Genomic DNA, 25,508 nt, shown 5'->3' with positions numbered 1-25,508 from the left:
TGAGTCGAGTGAGGACGGCCGTGCTGGTGGTCAAGCTGATGAATCCGTTACCGAGTCTGCGAAAACAGAGCAGCGTCGCCGATAGTTCAGCCTGCTCGCTTGCGTCTGCGTCTGCGTCTGCATCGGTGGCACACCGTCGATCAACCATCAAGATGGATAAACTAACGTAGTAGTCTAGTGGCTCGCCTCCCAACTCCCAAATGCCCAATCGACAAAAGTCCAGCGAAGCCTTGCCGACTGCCGCTGACGAATATTTTACTGTACACAAAGCTACCGTTAAAAGTACATGCACCTACGTACGTACGTACTAGCCTAGAACGGCCGCCAAGCCCGCATTGATCCAAGCGACAACGCTCCACCAGGTTGAGACTCGGCCCTGGAACGAGTTGAGCATGAAAACACCTCCTTGGCTCTTGTGAAAACTCGGAAGAACCTGCAGAGTAATACATAGTACCTGCATACACGTAGCTCTACCCAAGCGATCGGGCCGGATGGTCTGGGGAATGATGGGCTGGCGCCACTGACCTCGCTTCGAAAGACAATAGATCAGCAGGAAGCCACGATTGATCTCGCCGCCTCATCGACCGGACGGGCTCTCTACGACTCCGTAGGGAATCCGCCAATCCGGTGAGACAGGCAAAGGGAAATTTGTCAAGGACAAGGTGTCTTGGTGTCTTGGCGCGGAATCTAGCAGAAGTGGTCTCGCCTGCTTGCACTGCGACAGTCATCACCACCAGAGCAGCAGTTTCAAATTCAGGGTCTTTATTCAACGAGCAGCAATGCGTCGCCTCGCCAGGATGCGGCCTTTACATGCCCTGGACGGGCAGCATTGCCATGTACGCTACTCCTTGCCCCATAAGACACCATTCGCGCATTGCCCTGAGTCATCAGACTGGGGGGGCATTCCTTTGGATCAAACACGCCTAGCTCTGAGTTCAGCTCTCGCTTCATGTTCTATGTATAAATGGGTAAAGAACCGAATGCGTCGATCTGTGGATCGACGCTCTGATACCAGTGAGTGAGATGTGATACCCATAAGACCATGCTCCCATTGCACCCTGTTCTCCTCCAGTGAGTCTCGCATCTCGTAGAGCGGGCCTTGTTGTCTTTCTTTCCACGTGCGATTAACTTCCGATTGCGCCAGCTCGACTACGCAGCGAGTATACGTGTAAATCTCCCAGTGCCAGTGTCACTGTGTGCAGTTGCTAAGCACAACCCATCGACAACACACAGAGAGGGCCCGACTCGCTTCGCGACAGCACACCGAAAGGCACGCGACCATGTCCACAGAAACGCCCTTTATCGTCGACGGCGAGGTCATGTTTTCACACCCGCCGAACAACTGGCCGACCGACGAGTTCAGCTGGAGAGACCCGGTGCGGTCGTTCGTCCAGGAGCACTACTTCATCTTTGGCGTCATGGGCTCGCTGGCACTGATCGCGCTCTGCCAGCGCTTCTACACCAAGGCATTTCTCTCCAAGGGTCTAGCAGTGGACGATTGTACGATAACACCACCTTCCAACTAACAAACGACCGGGTGTTAACAGTCTGCTAGTGTTCATGTTCTTCGCCTGGATAACCTCGGTGACCACACAAGCCCTCATGTGCTACCAGGTCGCCAACAAGACGCTGGGCCTGCACGGGTGGGAGATGGTTGCTTCACACTTTGCCAAAGACATGCCCATCACATATGCCACGGCCGGCATCTTCCAAATGTGCAACGGCTTCACCAAGCTGTCCCTGCTCACATTCTACCTCCAGCTCTCGCCGCAGAGGGGCTGGAAGATTGCCAACTGGATTGCCATTGCCATTGTCGCCGTCTCCTCCACCGTCATCACACTCATGCTGTACCTCTACTGCCGGCCACCAGCCAAGGCGTACATGCCTCAGCTGGAGGGCGACTGCTTGAATCCGGGTGCGCTGTACATTGCCACGGCCGTCTCCAACATTGTCACCGACCTGATGCTCTTCGTCCTGCCGATCCCCATGGTGGTCAAGCTCCGGATGAGCAAGGTGCAAAAGGGCGGTGCCGTCTTTATCTTTGGCATCGGCTCCGTGACAGTCGCCACCTCGGGCGTCCGCCTCCACTACCTGATGAAGGTCTTGAACACAACAGATCTCACCTGGGACGCGGCACAAGCCAACATTTGGTCGTACGTATCTTCCTCTCTCCTCTCCTTTCTTCTGCAATGACCTCTCCTGACGCGCTGGCCCAGCCTCATCGAAGCCAACCTCTTCATCATCTGCGGCTCCATGCCGACCCTGCGCAAGTTCTTCAAGCACTTTGCCCCGCGCCTCATGGGCGGCTCGTCCGCCAACACCAACTCGAATGGCTATCGACACTATGGCGGCACCTCGGGCGCGCGTCTCGAGACGATTGGGGGCACGAACAAGGAGACGCGCAAGGCAAGGAGCCGCTACATGGAGATGGACGACATGCACGACCTCTCGGCCATGACCAGGAATGACATTGGTACCGACGACAATGTGGATCGGGTGCATAACGACAATGGTAGTGACAAGGCGATACTGCAGACCAAGACAGTCGAGGTTTCGTATTCAAGATGCTGAAGCAAGAGGCTCGAACGTATATGCTTTGTTAGATTCGATGTATCGACATTCTTCAATGTACTTGACTTTTGTCAAGTTGTCCCAGATGTTTGCTTTTAAACATGCGGGCCTGTAGAATACCTGCCACTCTCCCCCATGCTGGTGCGATTCAATCAAATCGAGACATTCTGACGTAGGTCCAAACGTCTGCTACATATGGTATCCTGTCGTTATGAACGTTCATCCAAGTATAGGGACCAAGGTTTTGGTCTTATGGATAGGAGTCCTCGCCTCCTTAAAAGCATCACGTACCTGTCTGCCTACCCTATAGCCTGCTCTAATTCACATCATCAGGTATTCTTGTTCGCGGTTTATATGATAACACTTCTGAGCTTCTTGAACATGCTCAGCACATAGATATTCTTCAGATTTGATAAAACTTCCTTCATAATCCATATAGAGAGAGTTATCGTAGATCTCCGTGGCGAGATACCCGTGTTTCATTGTGATGGTTGATCAAATTGACTGGAAAGGTGGATGGATCACAAGACAATAACAAACACTACCGAGTACCAGAACCCGGAATCAAAGTTTCTAAACTCTAAAACTCACCATTCAAACATTCTAAAGCAGCAGTACTTCATCGTTGCGTTGTGATAGCGGCAGGCTCGACAATGGAGGCTGGCCCGTCAGTGCGGGGACTGATGTTTGTCATAGTCCCAAGTTTAGTAGGGACATGAAGTATAGTGTCGAATTTGCAGTCACGGACACAAGGTGTTCATTAGGCGGGAAATAGTCAGACCGGGGAAATGACGGATAGCGGAGTAGTACCATGAGCATTGCAAGGTCAGAAGACATGTATACGTGACAGGCACACCTGTTGACGGGCAGGAACATGCAAAGAACTTACCCTTTCCGCCTGCGGCTGCCATTTACTTTCAAAACCGTACCATTGTGCTTCACCAGGCTCGACGCAGGCGTCACGTAAAACCGCACCTAGTTAGGGGTGCGCTGCACTAGGTCAGCTGGTGGATGTGCGATATTAACCAGAGGGATAAACAGTGCAACTCGCGCGGTGATCTGCCCCGAGAAGAACCAGATCGATAAATCACAGAGCAAAGCCACTCTTCTTGGCTCCAGGGAACTTCTCCATCAGCCCTTCGATAATATCATCCCCGCCCTTGCTCAGCGCATCAAAGGCTGGGCAGTTCAAGTCAAGCAGGGGATCAAGGAGAGCGTCGTTGACCAGCTTCAGCGGCTTCGCCAGTGTCCTGAACAGGCCCGACAGCGAATTTGGCGCAAAGGTCTTGACCAGCTCCAGCGAGAAGCAGAGGAGGTTGTTACCCTCCAGGAGGGAGGCAGCGTTGAGCACGCCGCCCGTCAAGTCTTCGAGATCGACGCCCGCAAACCTGTTCACGCCGCCAAGGTTGCCGCCAATGTTGGCGAGTTCCGGGTGATGGGTGATGAAGCGGACCAAATCGAGGTTCAGGTTGACGAGGCCATACTGGCCGTTGTAGCGGTACCAGTTTTCCGGGATGCGCTCCCAACCCTTCTTATATTCGAAGTAGCCGCTGTCGTCCTCGCACACGCCCCAGAATGCCTTCAAGGTCTCCTTGTCTGTACCGTCATGAGAATTGGTACACTGGGTCCGTCTCGGGTCACTTACTGAGGTCGCCTCCATAGGGGTTTTCTGCCGAATGATTGCTAAGGAGCCGGGCAGAGAAGGCAAAGCCGGCATTGCGGACAATGAAGCCAGTGTAAGGACCGTACCAGAACTGAGGGTTTGTGGCGACGCTCTTGTGGTATCGCTCCGCAGCGCGATCGCCCATCATGTCAATGTCCATGGGGCCGTTCTTCAGGATGGATTCGTAAACCTGAGTCCAGAGCTCCATGTTCATCGTCGAAGCATCGCCGGTGACGTATAGGTCGTCTCGAGTATTAGAGGAGTCGGCCTCGATCCAGTTGTGGCTGCCATCGAGGCCCTGGGGCGTTCCTAAGAACAGTCATTCAGCAATACGCCTTTCCCTTGAACGGGCTGGAACCTACCTAAAAGACCAAGAAGATTGCCAAGGGGGTTCTGGGACTTTCTGCTCTCTCCACCAATGGAGAATCCAGGCTTCAGCGAAAGGGGATTGCCGACACCGACGGTTCCCATGGTGGACAAGATCGTGGCCAGGTCGACGCCCATGCCGAACACTGCGGGTGATAATGTCAGAATATGCAATATTGGAATCAGGTCTCGGTGAATCTTACCCGAGTTGATGCCCTCGATCACTTCAAAGAACTAATGCCCATATCAGCAGAGGCTTCGAAGCAACGACAAAGGTGCCCTTACACCAGCAACGCCGGATCGAGGCAGATATCCATGGTTGGCGAGGGCGTTGAGGCCCGGGCATGGACCGCGAGTGTCGCCTTTGGCAAAGTTTGGCGCCCTAAACTCATGGGCGCCATGGACTACAAGCGTCAACGCGATGTCTTTGAACAGCTAGATGCACGGCACAAGGTCCGCAAGGCGAGCAACTGACTTTGGATAGGCTCAGCGAGAGGATCAAAGAGGCTGCGCTTCTGATTGTCATTGATCTCGGCGATCTTCTCAAGAAACGAATCGGGCAGCTCGCCATCGTGTCCGGCCAAATTGGCCAGGTTCTCTGGAGTGGGAAATGCCTGAACGAGGCTCGTCAAGGCCACCGGGCCAATAGCAAAAGCAGACTTCATCTTGGCGCTACAACCGTGAGAGAATGACTGAGGTGAGATGTTTGCTGGTTGTAGAACGACCGCTACGACTGGCGCTACGTAGATGTGTGAAGAGGCAAAGATTGTGCGTAATTGCCCATTATCATCGAGCCCAGAGACTTGCGGCACTGCTGGGTCTGCTCCACGGTCGAGCAGATTCGAGATGGCGGCCACGTTCAAAATGACAAGCAAGTGCCGATATGGGGACGATGGCCCAATCAGGAAAGGACAGACATTCTCTTATCCCGGGGAAGGATGCCATTCCCATCAGGCTGGGATGTTTCCAGGATGTGCATGGGGCAGCACAGGCTTTGAAACGCAGCCTTGTTCGTTGACATGCTGGGGTCAGAGGATACGACCCCTGATGCTTGCTAGCGGCATGCACAGCAGACTCTCGCCAAAGTTTGTGGTCAAGGAGAATATCAGCATGCTTCCAGAAGCAAGACTTTATGTCCAAAGAAACAGAAATCAGATCATCGAGCACGGCTCTCGCAGCCAGGTAGTCCCAGTCGACCAAATACCGGTTGCTTGTGAGTAGGGCAGCCTCGACATGAACTCACATTTCAGTCCAGACAGCTTACTTCTGCTTATGTCACGCCTCCCTATTCCACCATAGTCGATATATCATATTTGTGCTTTGCTCAAGGGGAAGCTATCCCAGCTTGTGTGTCATGTACCCATGCGCCCTGGCTTGAGCGGCTTGACCAGGCGGTCAAATTCTCAACCAAGACAGCAGCCTCTTGCGAGCTCGAAGCTCGAGCCCTGACCCTGTACATCTCACCAACACGTGGAGAGTGTCATTTGCGACGCAGCGGACATTTTCCGGACTAAAAGCACCAACCAGGCGGCGGCTCAGGGTTCCGACTCCATTGGAGAGCCTCCGTACAAGGAACAAGCTCTGGATTGCCGGACCCGCAGACCACGCCCGCTTCTCTCTCCAGACCAAACTACCGAAGAGGGGCATTTTTCTCTTCTCTTGACACGCGTCTCATCTTTCTCTTTCGATACAGGGTCATACGTTGTACTTGCATGACGACTCCTAGAAGGATGCAAATTACGGATACTTGGTTCTGCTTCAGGAAAGCAAGCTCAAGTTTCTCATCGTTCGAGTGCCCTCTGTCTATTCAAGTAGCCTCTGGTCCCTTGACAGGCCTTCATTGCGGAAACTTCTTCCGTCCTTAGAGCACATTCGATTGTTTCTCCCATCTTGTTTCGCTCGCTCTTCAATGCTGTTCTCGAACACCGTCGTCCGAGCCATGCTGGCCTTGGCTGGCTTTGCATCCGCTCAGTCGCTATCGGAAGAACAGCTCGCGGGCATCAAGAAGGCCCAGGACGCCTACCCCGACTGCGCAAAGGAATGCATGGCTGAGCTGGTGCCCAAGTCGGACTGCGAGGCGGACGACATTCTGTGCCTGTGCACCAATGAGGCGCTGACGGAGGAGCTGACCAAGTGCGCTCTCGCCGGGTGCACTCTGTTCGAGGGTCTTGAGATGAAGAACATTACGATGCATAGCGTATGCGGAGCGCCTGTGCGGGACAAGCATCTTCAGCCCTTGCTGATCGGTCTGATCGGTGGTGGATTGGCCGGGCTCGCCTATGTAATGCGCCTCTGCTCAACTTTCTCCAAGTCTGGCGGGCGGACGTTGGGAATGGACGATCACATGTGCTCGATAGCTGTGCTGATGTCGATCCCCCCAACTGTCTTTGCGTATACCTGTAGGTCAACCATGGCTGCTGTCTGACGGCCGCGATACTGACATGATCTTTCAGTGGTGAAAAATGGACTCGGTCGCGACATGTGGACTTTGACCGCGGACAAGGTCGAGAACGTCTTGATGTTCTACTACCTGGGGTCCATTTTCTACTTTGCCACCATCACCTTTGTCAAGCTCTCTCTGCTGGCATTTATTCTGCGCGTCTTCCCCGACAAGAGCTTCCGCAAGGTTGTGTGGGTCGTCACGGGCTTGGTCATGGGCTATGGGATCAGCTTCATTGTGGCCACCGCCCTTCAGTGCTCGCCTGCCGAAGGTGCGTGGAAGCAACTGAGGCCCGAATGGGCCGGCACTTGCAACAACATCCATCTGCAAAAGTGGATGAGCGCGATTTTCAACATCGTGCTCGACCTCGTCTTGCTGGCGCTGCCCCTGAGGAACCTCTGGAACTTGCACATGGAGGTGAAGAAGAAGGTCATGATCATGTTCATGTTCTCTCTCGGTATATTTGTGACCATCATCTCCGTCATCCGCCTGCACTCCCTGGTGCTCTTCGCCAACACGCAAAACGTCACCTGGGACTACGTCGACGCCGCCTACTGGAGCACGATTGAGATTCACGTCAGCATCATCATGTGCTGCCTCCCGTCCTGCCGCCATCTCCTCGTCTCGCTCGGCGCGACCATTCTCAAGTCCAAGAGCTTCTCCAGGTACGGATCGCAAGGATATGGCTCCAAATCCAACCCCCTCAACTCCAACAAAGGGCTAGAGCAAGGCGGCGTCAAGGTGGCCCATTCGGTGTCGGTCCAGCAGACGCCCAAGCACGGCGACGAGCACGACTTTGTGCCGTTGAAGGACTATCCCCACAGCAAGGCTTTCGAGAAGACCTACACTGTCACGGCCTCCAAGTCAGATAGCAAGAACTCTCTTTGAAATACTTGGTTTTCTTCTTCTTTTGCCGGTGTCAAGGTCATCTTATGATGGGGGTTGGGAAAGGGGTTTTTTGGGGATGCTATGGGGAGACGTACGCTCTTTTACTTAGAAAATGACGGGATATATCGTCATTCTTTCACGAGAATCTACTACGTTCAATCATACCTCCTGTGCAAGACACTTTGGACATGTCCACCCCTTGGGAACGTGTCTCCTCAATCATGAGTCCTGATATTTGATATCTAGCCCAGAGCTCTTCTCTAACCCTTACCCTCCCAAACACGCGTCATGTTGCCACGATGCCGCTTGCCAGGAGTGTCATGTCGCAGCTGCTGCCGTTGAGTGCGGACGCTCGGCGTTAAATAGGACAGTAGGGGTTTACGCCGTTCAGATTCGGAATCGTGCTGGCAGGCATACCATGGATCATTATCCAAGGCCCCATCTCATCACAAAATGGAGCCACACGATTGCAACCAAGAAGGTGGACAACTCCACTCTGAACAAGGTCCCAGAGAAGACCAACGGTTCGTTCAGCAAGCATGGCGGTGGATCATGCCAGCTGCTGTCATTGGAATACTCTTCTGATAGACAAGGGGGCCTTGCCACGGGGCCCCGCCGGCAGAGAAGCCCCTGTGCCCGGTCGGAAAATATGATACGGCCCTACGGGGGTCTTGGCGGTTAGCTTTTGAGGATGACAAGTCAAGTTGCTAGCAATGGCTCGTGCGCCACGCGAACCACACCTAGACGAAAGGTTTTCCTGAACCATCACTTTTGTCCGACCATCGTCATGTAGGCGGAGTTGTGCCTCCTTTGCCAAGTTATAGGCGCAGAGACGCGCCGACCAGGACAGATGCCGTAGACCGAAGAACAAATTCGCCCAAGCTACGGTATTGCATGGAGTGCCGATCGCCAGTGTCTAATACTCCGCATACAGGGTTCCAATGCCTGGAGCGTGATGCTGTCATGTTGTTTAAGAGCTCGATCCCACCATCGTTGTGCCTCTGCACCAACCAACAATCCAACTCTGTCGCTCTTTTAGGCTTGTCCGGTCGATCTTTCACCTGCTGTTAGCATCGCTTGGGGCGCCAACTATTCGCTCTTTTTCTTATTTATCGCGGTCCTTTCTTTGGGAGCAAAGATGAGGGCTTTCAACACGCTGGCCTTCTTCGTGGCCGGCACGTTTGCAGCGTAAGTGACTTGCTTCTTGATAAATTGATCCCCGTTTGAATGGCAGACTGACTCTTCTCAGCTATACGGTGCAGCCCGTGCAGGACCAGAACATCTACCCGCCGAACGGTTACAGCCACCCCGTCGAGGGTCCTCAGGACAACTCGACCTACGAGTACATCATCGTCGGCTCTGGCGCTGGTGGTTCTCCCCTTGCTGCCCGCCTTGCACTTGCTGGTCACAGCGTCTTGCTCATCGATGCTGGTGAGGATCACGGAACCGATCGTCAGGTTCAGGCTCCCGCGCTGCACCCTTTTACCAGCGAGTACAACCCCATCCGCTGGGACTACTTTGTCCACCACCACGCAGATGACGAACAGAACCGCAAGGATAGCAAGTACACCTATCTGACCCCCGATGGCGAGTACTGGCAAACGCTCGACCTTTCCGGGGACCAGCCACCTGAGGGCTCCGAGGCCCTTGGTGTTCTGTACCCTCGTACAGGTGCGCTTGGTGGTTGCACGATGCACCACGCCCTGATCATGGTCAAAGCCAGCGACAAGGACTGGGACACCATTGCCGGCATTACGGGCGACGACTCCTGGAGATCTGACAACATGAAGGGCTACCTGAAGAGGATCGAGAGTAACCAGTACGTTCAGGGTGCTCTGGCCTCCAGGGGCCACGGCTTCAGCGGCTGGCTGCCAACCCGCCTGACCCCAACCATCCTCATCGCGCAGGACTTGAAGGTCCTCTCTCTCCTGACTGCCGCCACCACTGCTACCGGCAAGGGCCTGCTGGGTGGCCTCCTCAAGACTGTCACGGGCATTCTTGGTGTTTTGGCCCTAGACATTAACACCGACTCGTACGCCCGTGACAAGAAGGATCTGATCTACCAGATCCCCCTGTCCATGAACTCTGACTACGTCCGCACCGGCCCTCGCGACTTTGTCCTCGACGTGGCCAACGCCAAAAACAAGGACGGCTCCAAGAAGTATAAGCTCGACATTGCTCTCAACACCCTTGTTAGCAAGGTCAACTTTGACACCTCTGGCGACAAGCCCAAGGCCACCGGCGTAGACTACCTCCACGGCAAGAGCCTATACCGTGCTGATCCCCGCGCTTCCAAGTCGGAGGACGAGGGCGTTGCTGGTACTGTCCACGCAAGTCGCGAAGTGATTGTCTCTGCAGGAACTTTCAACACCCCCCAGATCCTCAAGCTCTCCGGTGTTGGCCCCAAGGAGGAGCTCGAAGCGCTCGACATTAAGGTCATCCACGATCTCCCCGGTGTTGGCGGCAACCTCCAGGACCGCTACGAAGTTGGTGTCGTTGGCGAGGCCAAGACCAAGTTCTCGCTCCTGGCCGACTGCACGTTCCTCGAGGGCGACGACCCCTGCTATAACAACTGGAAGAACAGGCCTGGAGACTTCAAGGGTGCCTACACCACCAACGGTATCGCCTTTGGTTACCTGCACCACTCGTCCGTAGCTGAGAAGAACGACGATCACGATCTCTTCCTCGGTGGTGTTCCCGCCTATTTCAACGGCTACTACCCCGGCTACTCCATGTATGCTACCGATGGCGGCAATAAGTGGACATGGCTCACACTCAAGGCGCACTCTCGCAACAACGCCGGCGCCGTCACCCTGAAGAGCAGGAACCCCCGCGACACACCCCAGATCGACTTCAACTACTTTGCGCGCGGTGGCGAGCAGGACCTGCAGAGCATAGTCGAGGGCATGAAGTTTGGCATCAAGGCTTTTGAAAGCCTCATCCCTCTTGACGGCGACTTTGAGCGCGTCTGGCCCCCCAAGAACATCTCCACCGACGACGAGCTTAGGGAGTTCGCCAAGAACGAGGCCTGGGGCCACCACGCGTCCTGCACCTCGCCCATTGGCGCGGACGACGATCCGAACGCTGTGCTGGACTCCAAGTTCCGTGTCCGTGGCGTGGACGGTCTCCGTGTTGTCGACGCCTCTGTCTTCCCCAAGATCCCCGGCTTCTATGTGGCGCTGCCCACCTATACCATCAGCGAGAAGGCCGCCGATGTCATCATTGAGGCTGCCAGGAACTAAGCTGCGTTCTCTGGAATGCATGCAATTCACTGATTCTGTACGGTGCATGCGGGTAAGATAGGACGACCTGGACTTTCGCCAATACAACATCAACACTTAATTACATGAATATGTAGATAAATAATTTTCGAGTGATCTTCTCTTTGTTTTGAGATGCGTGACGTGCGTAACTGGGCGCCCTTGTGGCTTGGACTATGTATTTGAAGGCCAGACCACTCCATGGAATAGGCGATTCATGTGAAAATCGCTTTTAATACTTCGATTCCATTACTCTTGCTTGTCTGATAATGTATAGCTCGAGCACACAGCGAAACCCGCCCAATGTTCCGGGCTCAATTTCGATACTCTTGCCATTTGGAGCGAATCTTCATCGTGGCGCTGCCGATCATAGTTACCCACGATGCCATCGATTGAGAGCCCTGGAATCTAGATACGCTCTGCCCGTCGTAGGTCCGGTCTCCTTCCCGACATCCAGACACTCGACGCGGATACCACAATTTGCCACCGACCTCCTGGAACTCAACCTTTTCGTCACATTTCCAGGACCGCCACTCGCCTTGTGACGGCTCACCTCTCATTCTGCAGTGCCAGGGTGCTTGGGCAAATTTCCCAGCATGCACAAGACCTCTGGCAGTTTATTTGTTTCGTGAGAGCCAGGGAAGTTGCCCATCTCCCCTGACCCATGCATATACCTGCTCCACCAGGATGATATTACTCCCGCACATCACTAAAAACAAGCGTCCGGCAAATGCAATTGTTTGTTCCTGCAGGTTATTGACCGGCATCGATAGCCTATTTGGAATGGCCGGCCCCAATCAGGGCAGTGGTTGCATGGACAATAGGACTTTCGGTAGTTGACCGCGAATCTCTGTTGAGTCCTGGTTTCCGATCTTGAAGGAATTCGTTCAAGACGCGAGATTCCCATCCCAAGTAGCAATTAGACATCTTCCAGTGCTATCGACAAAAACACAAGTATGATCTACAACTTCGGCAACGAGGTCGACGTACCTCAAGTCGACCTGTTGACCTTTCTGTTTGGTACGATATTCCCCCTTGACAAGAGTCAAAGCTGACATGCTGGACTCCAGAGTCGCGCCACTGTGCTGCTCAAGAGAGCACGCCTCTTCACGCCGATGCGGACAATGCGGCGACGACTTACACCAAAGCCGACAGCAGAGTCATTGCGCAGCAAGTCGCTCATTTCCTACGCGAGAACTATGGGATTGGCAAGAAAAGAACGGGTGACGATATCGTGGTCAGCTTTTGCAACGGCCAGGCCGCGCTTCCCTTCCTATTCTACAGTATCGTTGGCGCTCAGGGCATATACTCGGCGGCCAGCACGTACTTGAGTGCAGAGGAGCTCGCCAGCCAGATCGCAGATGGACCTGGCAAGTTGCTCGTCTGCAGCGAAGATGTCAAAGACACCGCGGTGGCCGCTGCTACTGTCGTAGGACTCCCCCTGCGGAACGTGCTCGTTCTGACGACGAGCCCAACGCCAGCGCTCACTTCCGTCGACAATAGCCCTTCGTGGTCTTTTGCTGCAAGCCAAAACACCTTGTCTTGGCCAGTCATCACGGATCCGTCCCTGTTGGCGTCCACGACGATCTGCCTTGTCTACACCTCGGGCACCACCGGGCAGCCAAAGGGCGTGCGGATTTCGCACGCAAATATGGTCTCTGAGGCTTTCCTCCCAGCGTACATCAATCGCCCTGTTTGGGACCAGTGGGCTGTCGAGGGGAAACCTTTCCAGTCGCGGACGCTTGCTCATCTTGGGTGCGCGCACATTTCTGGCGTGCAGGGCTATTTTGTCAATCCCTTTTACGATGGGGGCCTCGTGTACTGGATGCCCAAGTTTGACATGATGGACTTCCTCAAACACAACGCCACACTGCAGATCACGACCTTTTTCTCCCTGCCCAGGGTGTACGCAGCTGTTGCGTTCCTACCCAGCATCACGGACCAGCTCAAGTCGCTGCGCATTGCCTACTCGGGCGGCTGGCCGCTTGACCCCCGTGTCTACCACACGCAAAAGCTGGGAGGTGAGGGGGATATGATGGCGCTGTTGAGTCAGACGTGGGGTGCTACCGAGACGACTGGCGCGTCGACGCACATGCCTCCTAGTAGGCGGGATACGACAGGGAGCGTGGGTGGTCTCTTGCCCAATATGCTGATGCGGTGAGTGTGATCTTGTTGTGAGGCGCGTGCATGGCTGACGATGCGCAGTCTTGTCGATGAGGAGGGCAAAGACGTTCCGGCTGCCCAACAGGGCGAGGCTTGGCTTATGGGTCCGATCATCACGCAAGGTTACCACAAAAACGCCGAGGCAGATCGGAAAGCATTCCACAAGGGATGGTACCGGACAGGTGATCTGGTTGAGATCAAAGACGACCTGATCTACGTCAAGGGGCGTGTCAAGGTTTGTACCGAGGCCGTCCAAGTTTTGAGTACGTGGTCGCTGACATACTTTACAGGAGATCATTCGCGTCCAGGGCCAGTATGTGCCGCCAGCTGAGCTCGAGGGCATTATCGTGCAGTATCCAGGCGTAACTGATGCAGCTGTTCTTGGTGTCGCATTGCAGGACGAGGATGGAGCTGAGAGTCAGGTTCCCCAAGCTCTGGTAGTTATGAGGCCAGGGACGGAAACTACAGACGATACTCCTCGGCTCATTCAGCAATTTGTGTCAGATAGGGTCCAGGAGCACCAACAGCTGCGAGGTGTAAAGTTTGTGGACGCTCTACCGCGACACATCAGCGGAAAACTGATGAGGGACAAGTTGCCAGAGTTGCTGTAGTCGGGAATATATATTCTGTGAATCACCCATATATAACTCTTCCATAGGTCGTGTACTCCCACGACATCCAAATCCCAGAAGTACCGATGTCAATGGAAAAACCGCAGATCAGTGCTCATCGGTCCGTCGGGCTACTTTGCAAGATCTCTATTCTTTCTTCTTCGCCTTCGCAACATTGAACCCCGTGCAGCAACCTGTCTTTCTGCCATCGCCCATATTGCCCTTCCAGGAGGCCAGTTGGCCTAAATGTGGCTGGTAGTCGTGTCCAAGTACCGCAATGGTAGACGCCCATCTCGTGACAGACCAGTTGCGCATGACCATTTCCTTGCGTCTTGGTACCCCAGGTTGGCTCAATCCAACGGACGAATATGCTGCCGTCTCGTGGCATCCAACCAGCGCAAAATCACAGGCTGTCGTGTAAGTGGGCAAAGACTAATAAAAGGAGCTGGCGCGACAGAAGGAGGCCACATGTCCTCCCGTCGATCAGTCCAGCTATGAAACTTAATTCAAAACCACTCGGTACTCAAGACAGCCGTGAGCCCCAGCCAAAATTCAAGCTTAAACAGGGGGCAGCAGCACCCACCCAGCCAACGCAGCCAGCCAGCGCAGCAAGATGAAGTTCATCACCGTCCTCCTGATCATGGCCTCCACAGCCGCAGCCCTCCCCAGCATGAAGGCTGCTGTGATTCCACTGCAATCCGACAACGAGATCACCGACGAGTTCCTCTTCAACATCACGCTGCCCGAGTTTGAGACGCGTCGCGGCACCCCCGACACGCTCAACTGGGAGACGGACGGCTGCACCTCGTCCCCGGACAATCCGTTTGGCTTCCCATTCCTCCCTGCCTGCTGGCGCCACGACTTTGGCTATGGCAACTACCGCAACCAGTCGCGCTTCACAACCAAGGCCAGGTTGAAGATTGACAAAAAGTTCAAGAAAGAGTAAGTCTCTTCTGCGGAAGGGCAATGGCCCGCATGAACCAGCAAGCTAACATATGGGGGGCAGTCTCTACTACCAGTGCAAGGACTCCTCCGCCAGGTTGGTCTGCAAGAGCCTCGCAGCGGTCTATTTCACTGCTGTCCGCGCCTTTGGCGGCATCGAGACTGGTCCTGGCAAGCGCGATGTCGACTGGGTCGCCATCTACGAGGAGAAGGTCGCAATTTACGAGGCTCTGGTGCGCGACGCTCAGCAGGAGGGTCTACTGCCAATGCTGTGAGCGGCTGCAGAATGAGAGCCGGACGGTATATGCACACTGAGACGACGAGACGACGAGACGACGGAACGACGGAGCGACGATTGAAGCCTATATACGATAAGCACGTTTAAATATCTACACGCAAACGTGCAGACAGGTGTGATACACATACTGTGGCCTGGCTCTATGGATGCTCCTCGCATGAACAGCCGATACCGCCCAAGGGCTCGTGGATGCACCTATTCATGCACGCTTTCTTCGTACTCTGTCCTCCGCAATGCTTCGTCCACGTCGTCCACAAAGTGACCCTCGCCACCGCACATGTCCACAATGCCACTGCCCTGCATCATCCTCCATATTGCGTTGCCGTGTCGTTTCGTAGGTCCTCTCGAAAAGAACACGCGTGCGCCTCGTTCCCTGTAGTTCGTGACAATCTCGGTCAGAACCTGCATGCCTGAGCCGTCGATGGAGGTGACGCCGTGAATGTCAAAAATGACGTTACGGTTCATGTCCGTGGACCGTAGGCGCGGCAGGGCGGGGTGCGCAGACGAAGTGCCGTACATCTCGAGTCGACGTAGACGAGACTTGAGCTCACCCGTGTTGGCAAACGTGAGTGGCTCGGGGATCTTGACAATCAGGCAACCTTCGATGGACTCAAGACGGGAATCTTCGGCCTCGGCATTCTCAAAGCGGTTGGTGCCCGGGATGCGGCCCATGATCTGGATCCGAGGACGCGTGCTGTGGCGGATCACCATGAGCAGCGAGACGCCGACGCCAATGGCCATGCCCATGGTGAGCGAGTAGAAGACGGTCGACACGAAAATGAGCGCCATGAGCCCGAGTTCCTTCCACCCACGGATGCGAAGGAAGAAGCCAATGTCATGTGGCGCCTCTTCCATAAGAGAGTAGGCAACCACGGAGATCATGGCCGACAACACTGGTTTCGGAAGATAGTAGAAGTATGGCAGGAAGAACAGCACGCAGAGCAGAGCGACGACACTGAGCAAGATGGAGCTCATGGGCGTTTTGCCGCCCGTCTGCTGATTGACCTTGCTGCGGCCGTAACCACCGAATGCCGGAAGACTCAGGAAGCTGCCGCCGACCAAGTTGGCCACGCCTAGTGCGATAAGCTCGCGGTTGGCACTCAGCTGCATGCCCTGAATGGTGGATGTGCCCGCACCGAGACTCTTGGCCGCAACCGACGACTCGAAGAACCCAAGAAGCGCAATGAGAAAAGAAGTCGACATGCCATCGCGAATATGAGGCATGTGGGCAGACTGAAAAGGCCAGCGGAACGTGAAAGGGCTCCCTGAAGGGGGCTTGACGTTCCCCAGGATCTCAATGCCCTGTAGATCCCAGCGGTATTGCTTGCACAGGATGGTCGAGATTACGACCACCAGGAATCGGTCCGGGATGAAGACTATCGACGGCAGCCTGGGCTGCAGGTATTTCTTCAGTTCTCGGAAGAACATGATGATGACAAAGCTGACAGCCGCCACGAGGAACGTGGCTGTGTGCGTCTCTTTGATGTGTTCAATGATGAACCCGACCTTGTCCGCCGAGCTGCCATGGCTGACCTTCACATGGTCCGCCACGTCGGACAAGCCCAGCTCGGGGATCAATTGGTCGACGGTGATCACGAAACCGATAGCGCTGATGAATCCACGAAGGAAAGGCCGGCTCAGCACGCTATCGAGGAAACCGAGTCTCACGAGACCCGCAATGAGCACCATGGCGCCCGCCATTCCCGTCACGACACCGCAGATTCTCGCATGCAATACATCGTTATCTTCGGTACCATCACCTGAATCCACGCTCGCCTTGATAGCCGTGCCCACCAGCAATGATCCTGCAGCCTCGGGCCCAACCACCATCTGCGGGCATGATCCAAAGAGTGCGTACACAAACGGGTTGAAGACAAATGCGTAGAGTCCGTGTATCGGTGGTACGTGCGCCAAGTTGCTCGCGTATGACAGAGCCATGGGTAGGTAGAACGAGGCCATGGTGATAGCCGATACCAGGTCGCCTTGGAGGTAGGACCATTTGTATTGGCGCAGCCAATTGAGACAGGGCACATAGTACGCCATGTACATCAAGGGAGTATCTCGGATGCCCGCCTCCGCGGCAAGCTCGCTGCTCTGGCCCATCTTCTTGGTTCGTATGCGCTTCTTGAGCCAGTGTTTCCAGTCATCGTGCCCAATGATATTTGTGAGCGCGTCGTCTAGTGCTGGGATGTGTGTTCCCGACCCCGGTGTCGAAAAGCCGTCCGAGTTGGTGCGTCCATGGGCGGGGCTTTCGGGGCGAGGGCTGAAGGTGCCGTGGGCGCATGATTCGTCGTGTCCTGACGGCGCGTCCGAACTTCGGTCGAGGAGAGGCGACGACTCGTCGCTGGACGCTGCAGGGCCATTCGAGGTGCTTTCGGATGGGGGACCGCGGCTGCTTGGACGGTGACTCTGCCGAAGCGTGCTTGGCTGGGAGGGTCGGTAGTCACCAGCCGAGTAGGACGACGCGCGGTTGTTCGGAGGAAAGCTCATCGTCAAGGACACGGGCTATCGCCTCGTGAGCGCTCTGTGACGGTGTAGGGACCAGAGGACGGTGGTCAAGTGAAAGTGAGGCGTGGAAGGGAGAGCCTCAGTGACCCACGCGTTGAAGGCAATGGGGGCGAATGGGAGAATCTAGGATTGCAAGCCATGAAGCAAATAACGGGAATGACAGCGCAATCGACAGCGCAATCAATAGCTGAGACTAGCGAAAGGGAAATTGGGGCATGGACTTTGGGGAGCAGAAGAACGGAGGACTCGAATTTACTCGTATCGCATTTCCTGCGCTCCAGTCCCCACGTTTTGCCCTCCGAGTCTAGCAGTTGGTCAGCAGACGCTGCAGACACTGCAGCAGGGTCAGCGGACGGACCCGCTTTGCTGGTGTCAGCTTAGCCGTCATTCGGCAATGACCCGAAACGGTCTTAGGCTACCCTAGACATGTGGTTCCGTTTGAATGGACTCGAGTCACGTTTGAATTTTTTGTAATGGTGGCCTAGAGGCTGGGAAATAAAGGAAAATTGTACAGTCGTCTGGTCACTGCTGGATAATTGTCTTGGTGGATACTTCACTTGGATATCAGGGCTTGGCTCCGGGGGCAGCGTGAATAGTACACATGACTAGTACAAAGACACTCAAATTTAATACATAAATAATCTCATTAAACCGCTATTGCTCGTTCACAAACAGCCCAGCCATTCCTTGACCACTGCCAATGCACATGCTGGTCAACAAAATCTTCTTGTTGGTCCTCCTCAACTCACTCAGCCCGGTGACAATCTGCCTAGCGCCTGTTGCGCCCAGGGGATGGCCGAGAGCGATCGCACCACCGCGAGGGTTCATCTTGGTCCAGTCCAGGGCCAGCGTATCGCGGCAGTAGACAGCCATGCTGGCAAAGGCCTCGTTGAGCTCAATGACATCAATGTCCGCCAGGGTGATGCCCAGCTGGGCGAGGAGCTTCGGAATGGCGATGCTGGGACCAATGCCCATGATCCGGGGCGCGAGGCCGGCAACCGTGGAGCCGACATACTTGGCGACAATAGGCTGCCCCAGCTTCACAGCCGTAGACCTCTTCATCAGCAGCACGGCGGCAGCACCGTCCGTGACCTGACTGGCATTGCCACCCGTGGTCGCGTCACCCCACTGGGGGAACGCAGGTCGGATTTTACCGAGGCCTTCCTTTGTGGTTGCCTTGCGGATACCGTCATCCTGCGTGAGAGTGACCTCCTTGAGCTCACCATCGGGACCCTTGACGCGGGTCGTGATAGGGACAATCTCGTCGGTCGACCAGCCCTGAGCCTGGGCCTTCTCCGCACGCTGGAAGCTCTCGGCCGCATACTCATCCATCTTGTCCCGCGTGACACCAAAGTCCTTGCTCACATTCTCGCTCGTCCAGCCCATGGGCATCATGCAGTCCGCCGCCTCCTGGCTCTTGGACAACACGACCTCATCGAACGGCTTATCAAGGGCGTCCCCACCGATCGACATGGATTCTGCACCGAGGGCGACACCGACCTCGATGGAGCCATTCGTAATGGCGTGCGCAATGTCAGCGGTAGCCTTGAGGCCAGAGGAGCAGAAGCGGTTGACGCTGCTCGCGCCAGCTGTGTTGGGGAACCCAGCTGCCAGGGCCGCAGCACGAAGCTTATACGCTGCTTTGGCGTCGGAGACCTTTGGATGATTAGCAAGCATTCACAAATACGATTGAGACCAGTAGCGTACATTGCCGAGACAGAAGTCCTCCACCAGGGCAGGGTCGACGCCACTCTTGAGTCGGACCTGCTCCAGGAGAGCGTAGATCATGTACTCCAGAGAGGTGTCCTTGAAACCACCCTTCCTCGCCTTGGTGAGTGGTGTGCGGACGGCCAAGGTGATGACAATGTCATCTGGATTCTTGCTCTGGCTACGTGGAAGTTAGTAAAGGGGCCCTGGCCTGGGGGACAGTGGGGTATGGCGTGAGCATGCGTACATGTTGTTGAGCGACGATCCGGGCGCCAGATGGCGGATGATGGAGGATAAGCGTTCGGTAGCCATGGTCACGTTTGCAAGTTATTTTCGGTACTGCGAAATGGTGAGAAAAGAGGATGGCGATGCGAATAAATGTGTTTGAGAAGAGCCGACTGCGTGAGCCTCGGACGGCAAACGGCGGGTATTCTCCATGGAGTAGAAGATACCGAGGCATGAATGAGACTTTGCTGATAAAGCAGCTTCTTGCTTATCGATAACGATTGGCTCCTCGTCGGCAAGACGCAACGGCATCTGCTCCAGAGCGGGCTTATCCGAATGATTATTAATCAGGATTCAACTTCCACACTCTGGCGATTCAAGTCGCTCGTACCTGCAATGGCACCTGTGTTTGCGGCAATAGGAAAGCTACGGCGTGCGTACTGGTAGCACGAGGAGCTAGCTGGCCACGACGGTCGGACGCTCAATAGGGGACACGTGCCTGACAGTCGAGCTGTGACGCGTCCGTGTCTGTCAAATGGCCGCCGATGCTTCTATCAGTCTGTCTGGAAAAGCATGGCAGCGACTGGACCTTCTTGCAACTAGATTGGAATATGCTTGTTTATTCGGGAAACAATTGACACCAGCTGCTTAAATAGATGATCTTCACGTTATCAACCCCTGAACGCCAGGGGCCACCGCCCGATAGGCTGAGATAGCGCATCAGCCCGCTCCGCCCTGTCCTCCACCTGCAGTACGGAGGACGCTTTCACAAGACTTGTCCTCGGCTCAGAAGGCAGTAATCAAGAGCGTAATGCGACTACCTTGATAGTACTTTGATTGCCGCCACAAACCCCCGAAAGAACGTGTACTATTTTTGTATGTTCTGCTAAAAAGTGATATGACTAGCGGCTCGGCAGGACGCTACTTTTGATAGCGTCCCCGTAGCAGCGCGCCAACACTGAGCCAAGCTTCAGGTTGCCTCCTTGCCAAGCTCAAATTCTCGATCGCGGCGTGGCACGCATCGCACCGCCAACATGCAGGCTATGGCATCCGATAGTCCCCATTCATTCCCTGATCCCTTTCGCTTTCTTGCTCTTGCGCCTGCAGTATCTGTACAGCGATCTCGAAGCTGCCACGACCTCACGCAACGGTACGCGACGCGACACAACGCTGCTCCTATCAGCTGCGAACCCCAGCGTCCCCGATGAGATGGTGATTCGTTTGGCGCTCCCGCTGCTTGCGGCCACAGGGGTCTTTGCCAACCCGAAGCGTGGCCTGGTCTTTGTTCCCAACGAGGACCACCCTGAGGACAATCAAATATGGCCAGAAGATTCGGCCATCTCATGGTACTACAACTACGAGTCGCGGCCCTCGCCTGCCTTCGCCGACGTTTCGCGATCCGACTTTGCTTTTGTGCCGATGCAATGGGGCGTCGACGCCAACAACCCATCCGACGATACCTTCCTACGTGACGTGGAGGAGCATTTAGACAGCGGGTGGAATATCACGCACGTGCTCGGCTTCAATGAGCCCGACGGCACATTTGATATCGGTGGCAGCGACGTTCTTCCCGAGGTAGCGGCTGAGGCGTGGGTTGTCAACTTCGAGCCCTTGGCCAAGAGAGGCGTCAAACTGGGACTGCCCGCCTGCACTGGTGGGTGGGATGGCATGCCATGGTTACGCCAGTTTCTCGGAAACTGCTCCGAAATCCTGAGTGACGGCGAGGACGGCAAGAAGAACTGCACGTGGGACTTTCTGCCGGTGCATTGGTACGATAACGTCGAGGGTCTAAAATCACACATCAACGAAAGGAGAGAGGAGTACGTTCCACTTGCTTACTGACGAATGAGTATTGGTCACTGACAAGTTGTAGGTGGCCCGGTGTCGAGATTTGGGTGACAGAGTATGCGTACGCGCACAAGAGCCTCGACGAGGTGCAGGAGCACTTCAACACGACGATTGAGTATTTCGACGACACCGACTTTATCGGCGGCTATACGTACTTTGGCGCGTTTCGAAGCGAGGTGTCTAATGTCGGCCCAGATGTCACCTTTTTGAACAACGACGGAGAACTTACGGATGTAGGGAGTTGGTACATGGGCCGCAGCGCCACTGGTGTTGAGCCGCAAAGTGGGCAAGGCGAGTCTGCCATGATCAACTGGGTTATTGTTCTGGGATCCATGGGCATGGTCACTGCGCTGCTCTTGTAGACAAGGAGTTTTATTGAATTTTGGGCTTGGGCTATACATACGTAAAGATCACATAGAACGCTAGACTTGGACATATGTAACACGAACGAAGGAAGCATGACTAGATTTCGAACAGATATGTTAGTCTGTTATTGCAAACTCAAAAATTAATTGATAACCCCGATCTTCCTAGTCCATATCAACACTAATATCTCTGCCAGAACTTCAAACACCTTGCTGCTGTTGCGCAATCGCCTGCGCGGAGACCATCTCAGTCTGCCCGCTCCTCTCAGACGAATCTCCGTCCAAAGGATGCTCATGTCTTAAAGCTTGACATGGTCATGGTCCTCCTCACCCGACTGGACTCGTCGTCATTCGTGCTCCCACCCTGGCCCCACGGACCGTGGTTGACGGGACGGTCCTCAAGCAGGTGAAAGCGTCGCTTGATGAACTTCCAGAGCTCAATGCCACCCACGAGGACGAACGTCAAACCGACCGCGAGGGCCCACTCCCAGGTGATGTCCATGTGCTTGAAGAAGTCCTTGTTGAGGTAGGGAATGTAGACTACGGGGAAGACACTTAAGACTCCAATGATCACAGACCAGAAGAGGAACTGGTTGGAGTAAATGTCATTGAAGAAGTCGAATTGCCCCTTGGATTCAGGGTTCAGGTGAAACATGGAGTGGCGCAAAGACTTGAACTCCCAAGCGGAGATTAGGATAAGCCATATGAGCTCCGCAAACGTAGCGACGCGCGCCTTAAACACGGCATTGCATAACGGGTTATACCCTTCGTTATACCCATGACCAAGTTCGCCCCCGTAGGCACTATACGCAATACCGCAGAACGGGACCATGGTACAGATCCCCATTATGACACCGTAGACTATCATATCCACAATAACCTGGTTTGTGAAGACGCCGCGCTTCTTGTCGTGGGGTGGCTTTCTCATGATATCCTGCGCGGCCGGCTGCCGACCCAGACCAAACGCAGGGAACGAGGACGTGGCCATGTTGATCCGGATGACCTGAAGAGGGGATATTGGGAAGACTGACGTGCCTGAGCTGTCTGTAAATCCAAGGCCTGCCATAAGAAGAATCACCCCGCCCATGTTGGATGTGAGCAGGTGTAGTATGAACTTTTGAATATTGTCAAACATGCGGCGGCCTTCTCGAATGGCGGAGACCCTGGAGTTGAACTTGTCGTCGGTGAGAACAATCTTGGCTGCCGCCTTGGCGACATCAGACCAGAGCCCATGGCGATGCCAACATCTGCCCTGGACAGAGAAGGGGCATCACTAACGCCATCACCCATCATGGCCATGAAAGCGTCCCTTCGCCGCAGGGCCTCGATCATCCTGGTCTTCGTGTCAGGCGCACATCGTGCAATGACAAGGGGCAGCTCTGGCAAGGCGTCAATTTCGGCATCAGTCATCTTGTCAAAGTTTGTTGCCTTCTGCACAATCGATCGAGCGACAGTGTCCGGCAGAACACCGAGATTCTTAGGGATGATGCCGACCTCCTTGGCAATGGCCTTTGCGGTTTCCGGATGATCGCCTGTGAGCATGTGAATCTTGATGCCGGCATGGGAAGCCTCGGAGTTGGCGCCCTTTGTCTCACGACTTGGAGGATCATAGATGCCTGCGAGACCAAGCAGAGTGAAACCGGACTCGACGTCGGCGCGTACAGCTGCCTCTTCTTCTGGTGAAGCAGCTCGGTGTGGGCGATAGCGTCCACCGTATGAGCTGTAAGCAATCGCCAAGACATGCTGACCTTGCGAGGCGAGATGTTGCATCTGATGGAGAACTTGTTCCTTGATATCCTCGGTCACGATATCTTGCTCACCGCCAGTACCCATGTATCCGCAAAGATTGAGGACACGCTCTATAGCACCCTTGACAAAGATAATGCTCCTGTTATGCTCAATGATGGAACCAGTGGCCGAGTTAGGGGCATCGTATACGACGGACATGCGTTTGATGCTGCTGTCGAATGGGAATTCCGCTACCTATTCCCATCCTTTTGCTTTAAGACTTTTCTCACTAGAGCTGAATCGGTGAGCAAAGACTTGTAGTGCAATCCTAGTGGGCTCTCCTGTGGTTTGCCACCTCTCCTCGGCTTTATCGTAGCGAACAGTAGCTAAATTGCAGAGCGCTGAAGAAAGCTAAAAGGCGCGAAGCGCGTCAGTCATTTCGACCTCATACTGGACTTCAGGCTCCGTCACCTCTTCGGAGATGGCAGGGAGCTTTTCATCGGGTACGTCGAACTTGACAGCGGCAGCCGTGCGCTCACTCTCGTAGTCTCGCTCTGCCTCAGTCTTGGTGTCGGGGGCAACGCCAGCGTACGTGACTCTCCTTTGTTGCGGTTGTTCGAATTGTGTGAATCGCGGACGGTGTAAATATAATTACCGGGTACCCAAGCTTGACGGATAATTATGGCGCCTTCTGTCAGCGTGCCAGTTTTGTTAGAGCAGATATTGGTGACGCCACCTAGCGCCTCAAGAGCCGATAGATCTCGGACGACCATATTTCCCTTGCGCATCACTGTGACTGCGATAACCATGGTGATTGTCAAGACTGTAACTAGCGACTCGGGGATGATTGAGATGCCTAGCGAGGTAGCGTAGATGATGACCTGGTTGGTTATGTCGAACTTGTTGACTTTAAAGACGACCAGAGCCAGCCCGAGGGCACAGAAGAAGAGAATGTACGCCAGCTTGGAGAGCTTCCGCTGGAGAGGTGTGCCCACTGTGAGGCCGAGGAAGTTTCTAACTGCGTCGTAGATGCGCTTAGCACCTCCGACAACGGGGGCTCGCTTGCCATACTTGGTGACGTTCATCGACCGCCCTGGCTGACGCTGCTTCTTGGAAGTCGAGGTTCATGGTGTCGATGATGCGCATGTCGGCGGGGACCGTGTCACCTATTTTGAGAAGCACAACATCTCCAGGGACGATTTTAGGGCTTTGAGAAGTTAGCTGTGCGTGGTTCTATTTCAGTCGGTGAACTTAGTTGGGTATGACCTTGGTATTTCCGTCTCTGAGGACTATAGCGCTAGGAGAGGAGAGTGCACGAAGAGCGTCTATACGTTTCTCAGCTCTGAGCTCTTGCTAGAATCCTATTGTAATATTAAGGCAGATTACAGCAACTAGAACGCCGCCTTTAATATAGTCTTTGATACCGAATGTCAGGCCCATTGCGGAGACAAGAACGAGGGTCATTGTATTGAACAGCTGCTTGGGAAACAGCCTGTACCAAGGCACCGAGCCTCTGTCATCTAGCTCCTTTGATTAGAAGGATTAAAGGTTGGCTACCTGCCCTGTCGTCAAGCCTTTGTCGAGGGATGTTTGGAAGGCGACTTTAACCTCGGCGGCGCTAAGGAGAAAAGGATGTTTGTTGGGCATGGTGGATTCAGCTATTTTCGCTGATGTGAACGAATGTGTGTGGTGCAAAGCGAGTGTGTGCCGTTGTCCTGTTGGGAAATGACTCTATGTGGTTTGAAGAGATAATGAAGTGAGGGACCTAGGTTTGGACAATCTTAATGATGTGGTTGTTGTGGAAATAAAATCGCTATATCCTCGCTAGTGTTATTTTTTTGTGGCTCTATACTTAGTATAGCTAATACGTGGTACGCACGCTGCGTAGTACCCTAAATCGCTGATGCGGGGGCTAGCTTACTTCG

The 25,508-nt window shown here is 54.6% G+C and overlaps 11 protein-coding genes across 11 annotated transcripts; 6 read left to right on the top strand and 5 right to left on the bottom strand.

The window, feature by feature from the left end:
• Positions 1-1,280: 1,280 nt before the first annotated feature.
• On the top strand, positions 1,281-2,571 carry J7T54_000489 (uncharacterized protein; the record flags this gene model as incomplete). Its single annotated transcript, XM_051509807.1, has 3 exons — positions 1,281-1,500; positions 1,556-2,153; positions 2,217-2,571. 3 exons carry the CDS (start codon positions 1,281-1,283, stop codon positions 2,569-2,571), a joined length of 1,173 nt encoding a protein of 390 aa, XP_051359227.1.
• A 1,087-nt stretch (positions 2,572-3,658) lies between these two features.
• On the bottom strand, positions 3,659-5,265 carry J7T54_000488 (Aromatic peroxygenase-like protein; the record flags this gene model as incomplete). The annotated part of the gene is made up of 6 exons (XM_051509806.1): positions 3,659-4,167; positions 4,217-4,543; positions 4,597-4,746; positions 4,804-4,834; positions 4,886-5,004; positions 5,076-5,265. The coding sequence occupies 6 exons, from the start codon at positions 5,263-5,265 to the stop codon at positions 3,659-3,661; spliced, it is 1,326 nt and encodes a 441-aa protein (XP_051359226.1).
• Positions 5,266-6,509: 1,244 nt separating this feature from the next.
• J7T54_000487 (uncharacterized protein) lies at positions 6,510-7,928 on the top strand (the record flags this gene model as incomplete). The annotated part of the gene is made up of 2 exons (XM_051509805.1): positions 6,510-6,999; positions 7,054-7,928. 2 exons carry the CDS (start codon positions 6,510-6,512, stop codon positions 7,926-7,928), a joined length of 1,365 nt encoding a protein of 454 aa, XP_051359225.1.
• A 1,138-nt stretch (positions 7,929-9,066) lies between these two features.
• Positions 9,067-11,170, top strand: J7T54_000486 (Oxygen-dependent choline dehydrogenase-like protein; the record flags this gene model as incomplete). Its single annotated transcript, XM_051509804.1, has 2 exons — positions 9,067-9,116; positions 9,178-11,170. The coding sequence occupies 2 exons, from the start codon at positions 9,067-9,069 to the stop codon at positions 11,168-11,170; spliced, it is 2,043 nt and encodes a 680-aa protein (XP_051359224.1).
• A 974-nt stretch (positions 11,171-12,144) lies between these two features.
• Positions 12,145-13,962, top strand: J7T54_000485 (putative acyl-coenzyme A synthetase-like protein; the record flags this gene model as incomplete). Its single annotated transcript, XM_051509803.1, has 4 exons — positions 12,145-12,208; positions 12,259-13,345; positions 13,394-13,586; positions 13,642-13,962. The coding sequence occupies 4 exons, from the start codon at positions 12,145-12,147 to the stop codon at positions 13,960-13,962; spliced, it is 1,665 nt and encodes a 554-aa protein (XP_051359223.1).
• A 613-nt stretch (positions 13,963-14,575) lies between these two features.
• Positions 14,576-15,179, top strand: J7T54_000484 (uncharacterized protein; the record flags this gene model as incomplete). The annotated part of the gene is made up of 2 exons (XM_051509800.1): positions 14,576-14,904; positions 14,969-15,179. 2 exons carry the CDS (start codon positions 14,576-14,578, stop codon positions 15,177-15,179), a joined length of 540 nt encoding a protein of 179 aa, XP_051359222.1.
• Positions 15,180-15,397: 218 nt separating this feature from the next.
• On the bottom strand, positions 15,398-17,692 carry J7T54_000483 (putative sulfate transporter-like protein; the record flags this gene model as incomplete). Its single annotated transcript, XM_051509799.1, has 1 exon — positions 15,398-17,692. The coding sequence occupies one exon, from the start codon at positions 17,690-17,692 to the stop codon at positions 15,398-15,400; it is 2,295 nt and encodes a 764-aa protein (XP_051359221.1).
• Positions 17,693-18,364: 672 nt separating this feature from the next.
• J7T54_000482 (3-ketoacyl-CoA thiolase) lies at positions 18,365-19,729 on the bottom strand (the record flags this gene model as incomplete). The annotated part of the gene is made up of 3 exons (XM_051509798.1): positions 18,365-19,366; positions 19,418-19,598; positions 19,665-19,729. 3 exons carry the CDS (start codon positions 19,727-19,729, stop codon positions 18,365-18,367), a joined length of 1,248 nt encoding a protein of 415 aa, XP_051359220.1.
• Positions 19,730-20,851: 1,122 nt separating this feature from the next.
• J7T54_000481 (uncharacterized protein) lies at positions 20,852-21,852 on the top strand (the record flags this gene model as incomplete). Its single annotated transcript, XM_051509797.1, has 2 exons — positions 20,852-21,411; positions 21,516-21,852. The coding sequence occupies 2 exons, from the start codon at positions 20,852-20,854 to the stop codon at positions 21,850-21,852; spliced, it is 897 nt and encodes a 298-aa protein (XP_051359219.1).
• Positions 21,853-22,147: 295 nt separating this feature from the next.
• Positions 22,148-23,802, bottom strand: J7T54_000480 (Calcium-transporting ATPase-like protein; the record flags this gene model as incomplete). The annotated part of the gene is made up of 2 exons (XM_051509796.1): positions 22,148-23,062; positions 23,134-23,802. 2 exons carry the CDS (start codon positions 23,800-23,802, stop codon positions 22,148-22,150), a joined length of 1,584 nt encoding a protein of 527 aa, XP_051359218.1.
• Positions 23,803-23,994: 192 nt separating this feature from the next.
• Positions 23,995-24,668, bottom strand: J7T54_000479 (cation transporting ATPase; the record flags this gene model as incomplete). Its single annotated transcript, XM_051509795.1, has 2 exons — positions 23,995-24,147; positions 24,381-24,668. The coding sequence occupies 2 exons, from the start codon at positions 24,666-24,668 to the stop codon at positions 23,995-23,997; spliced, it is 441 nt and encodes a 146-aa protein (XP_051359217.1).
• Between the last annotated feature and the right edge of the window lie 840 nt (positions 24,669-25,508).

Source organism: Emericellopsis cladophorae, assembly GCF_022114955.1.
Source record: "Emericellopsis cladophorae strain MUM 19.33 chromosome Unknown NODE_70_length_107903_cov_114_062619, whole genome shotgun sequence".
Classification (NCBI taxonomy): Eukaryota; Fungi; Ascomycota; class Sordariomycetes; order Hypocreales; family Bionectriaceae; genus Emericellopsis; species Emericellopsis cladophorae.
This window is presented reverse-complemented; position numbering and strand designations above follow the sequence as displayed.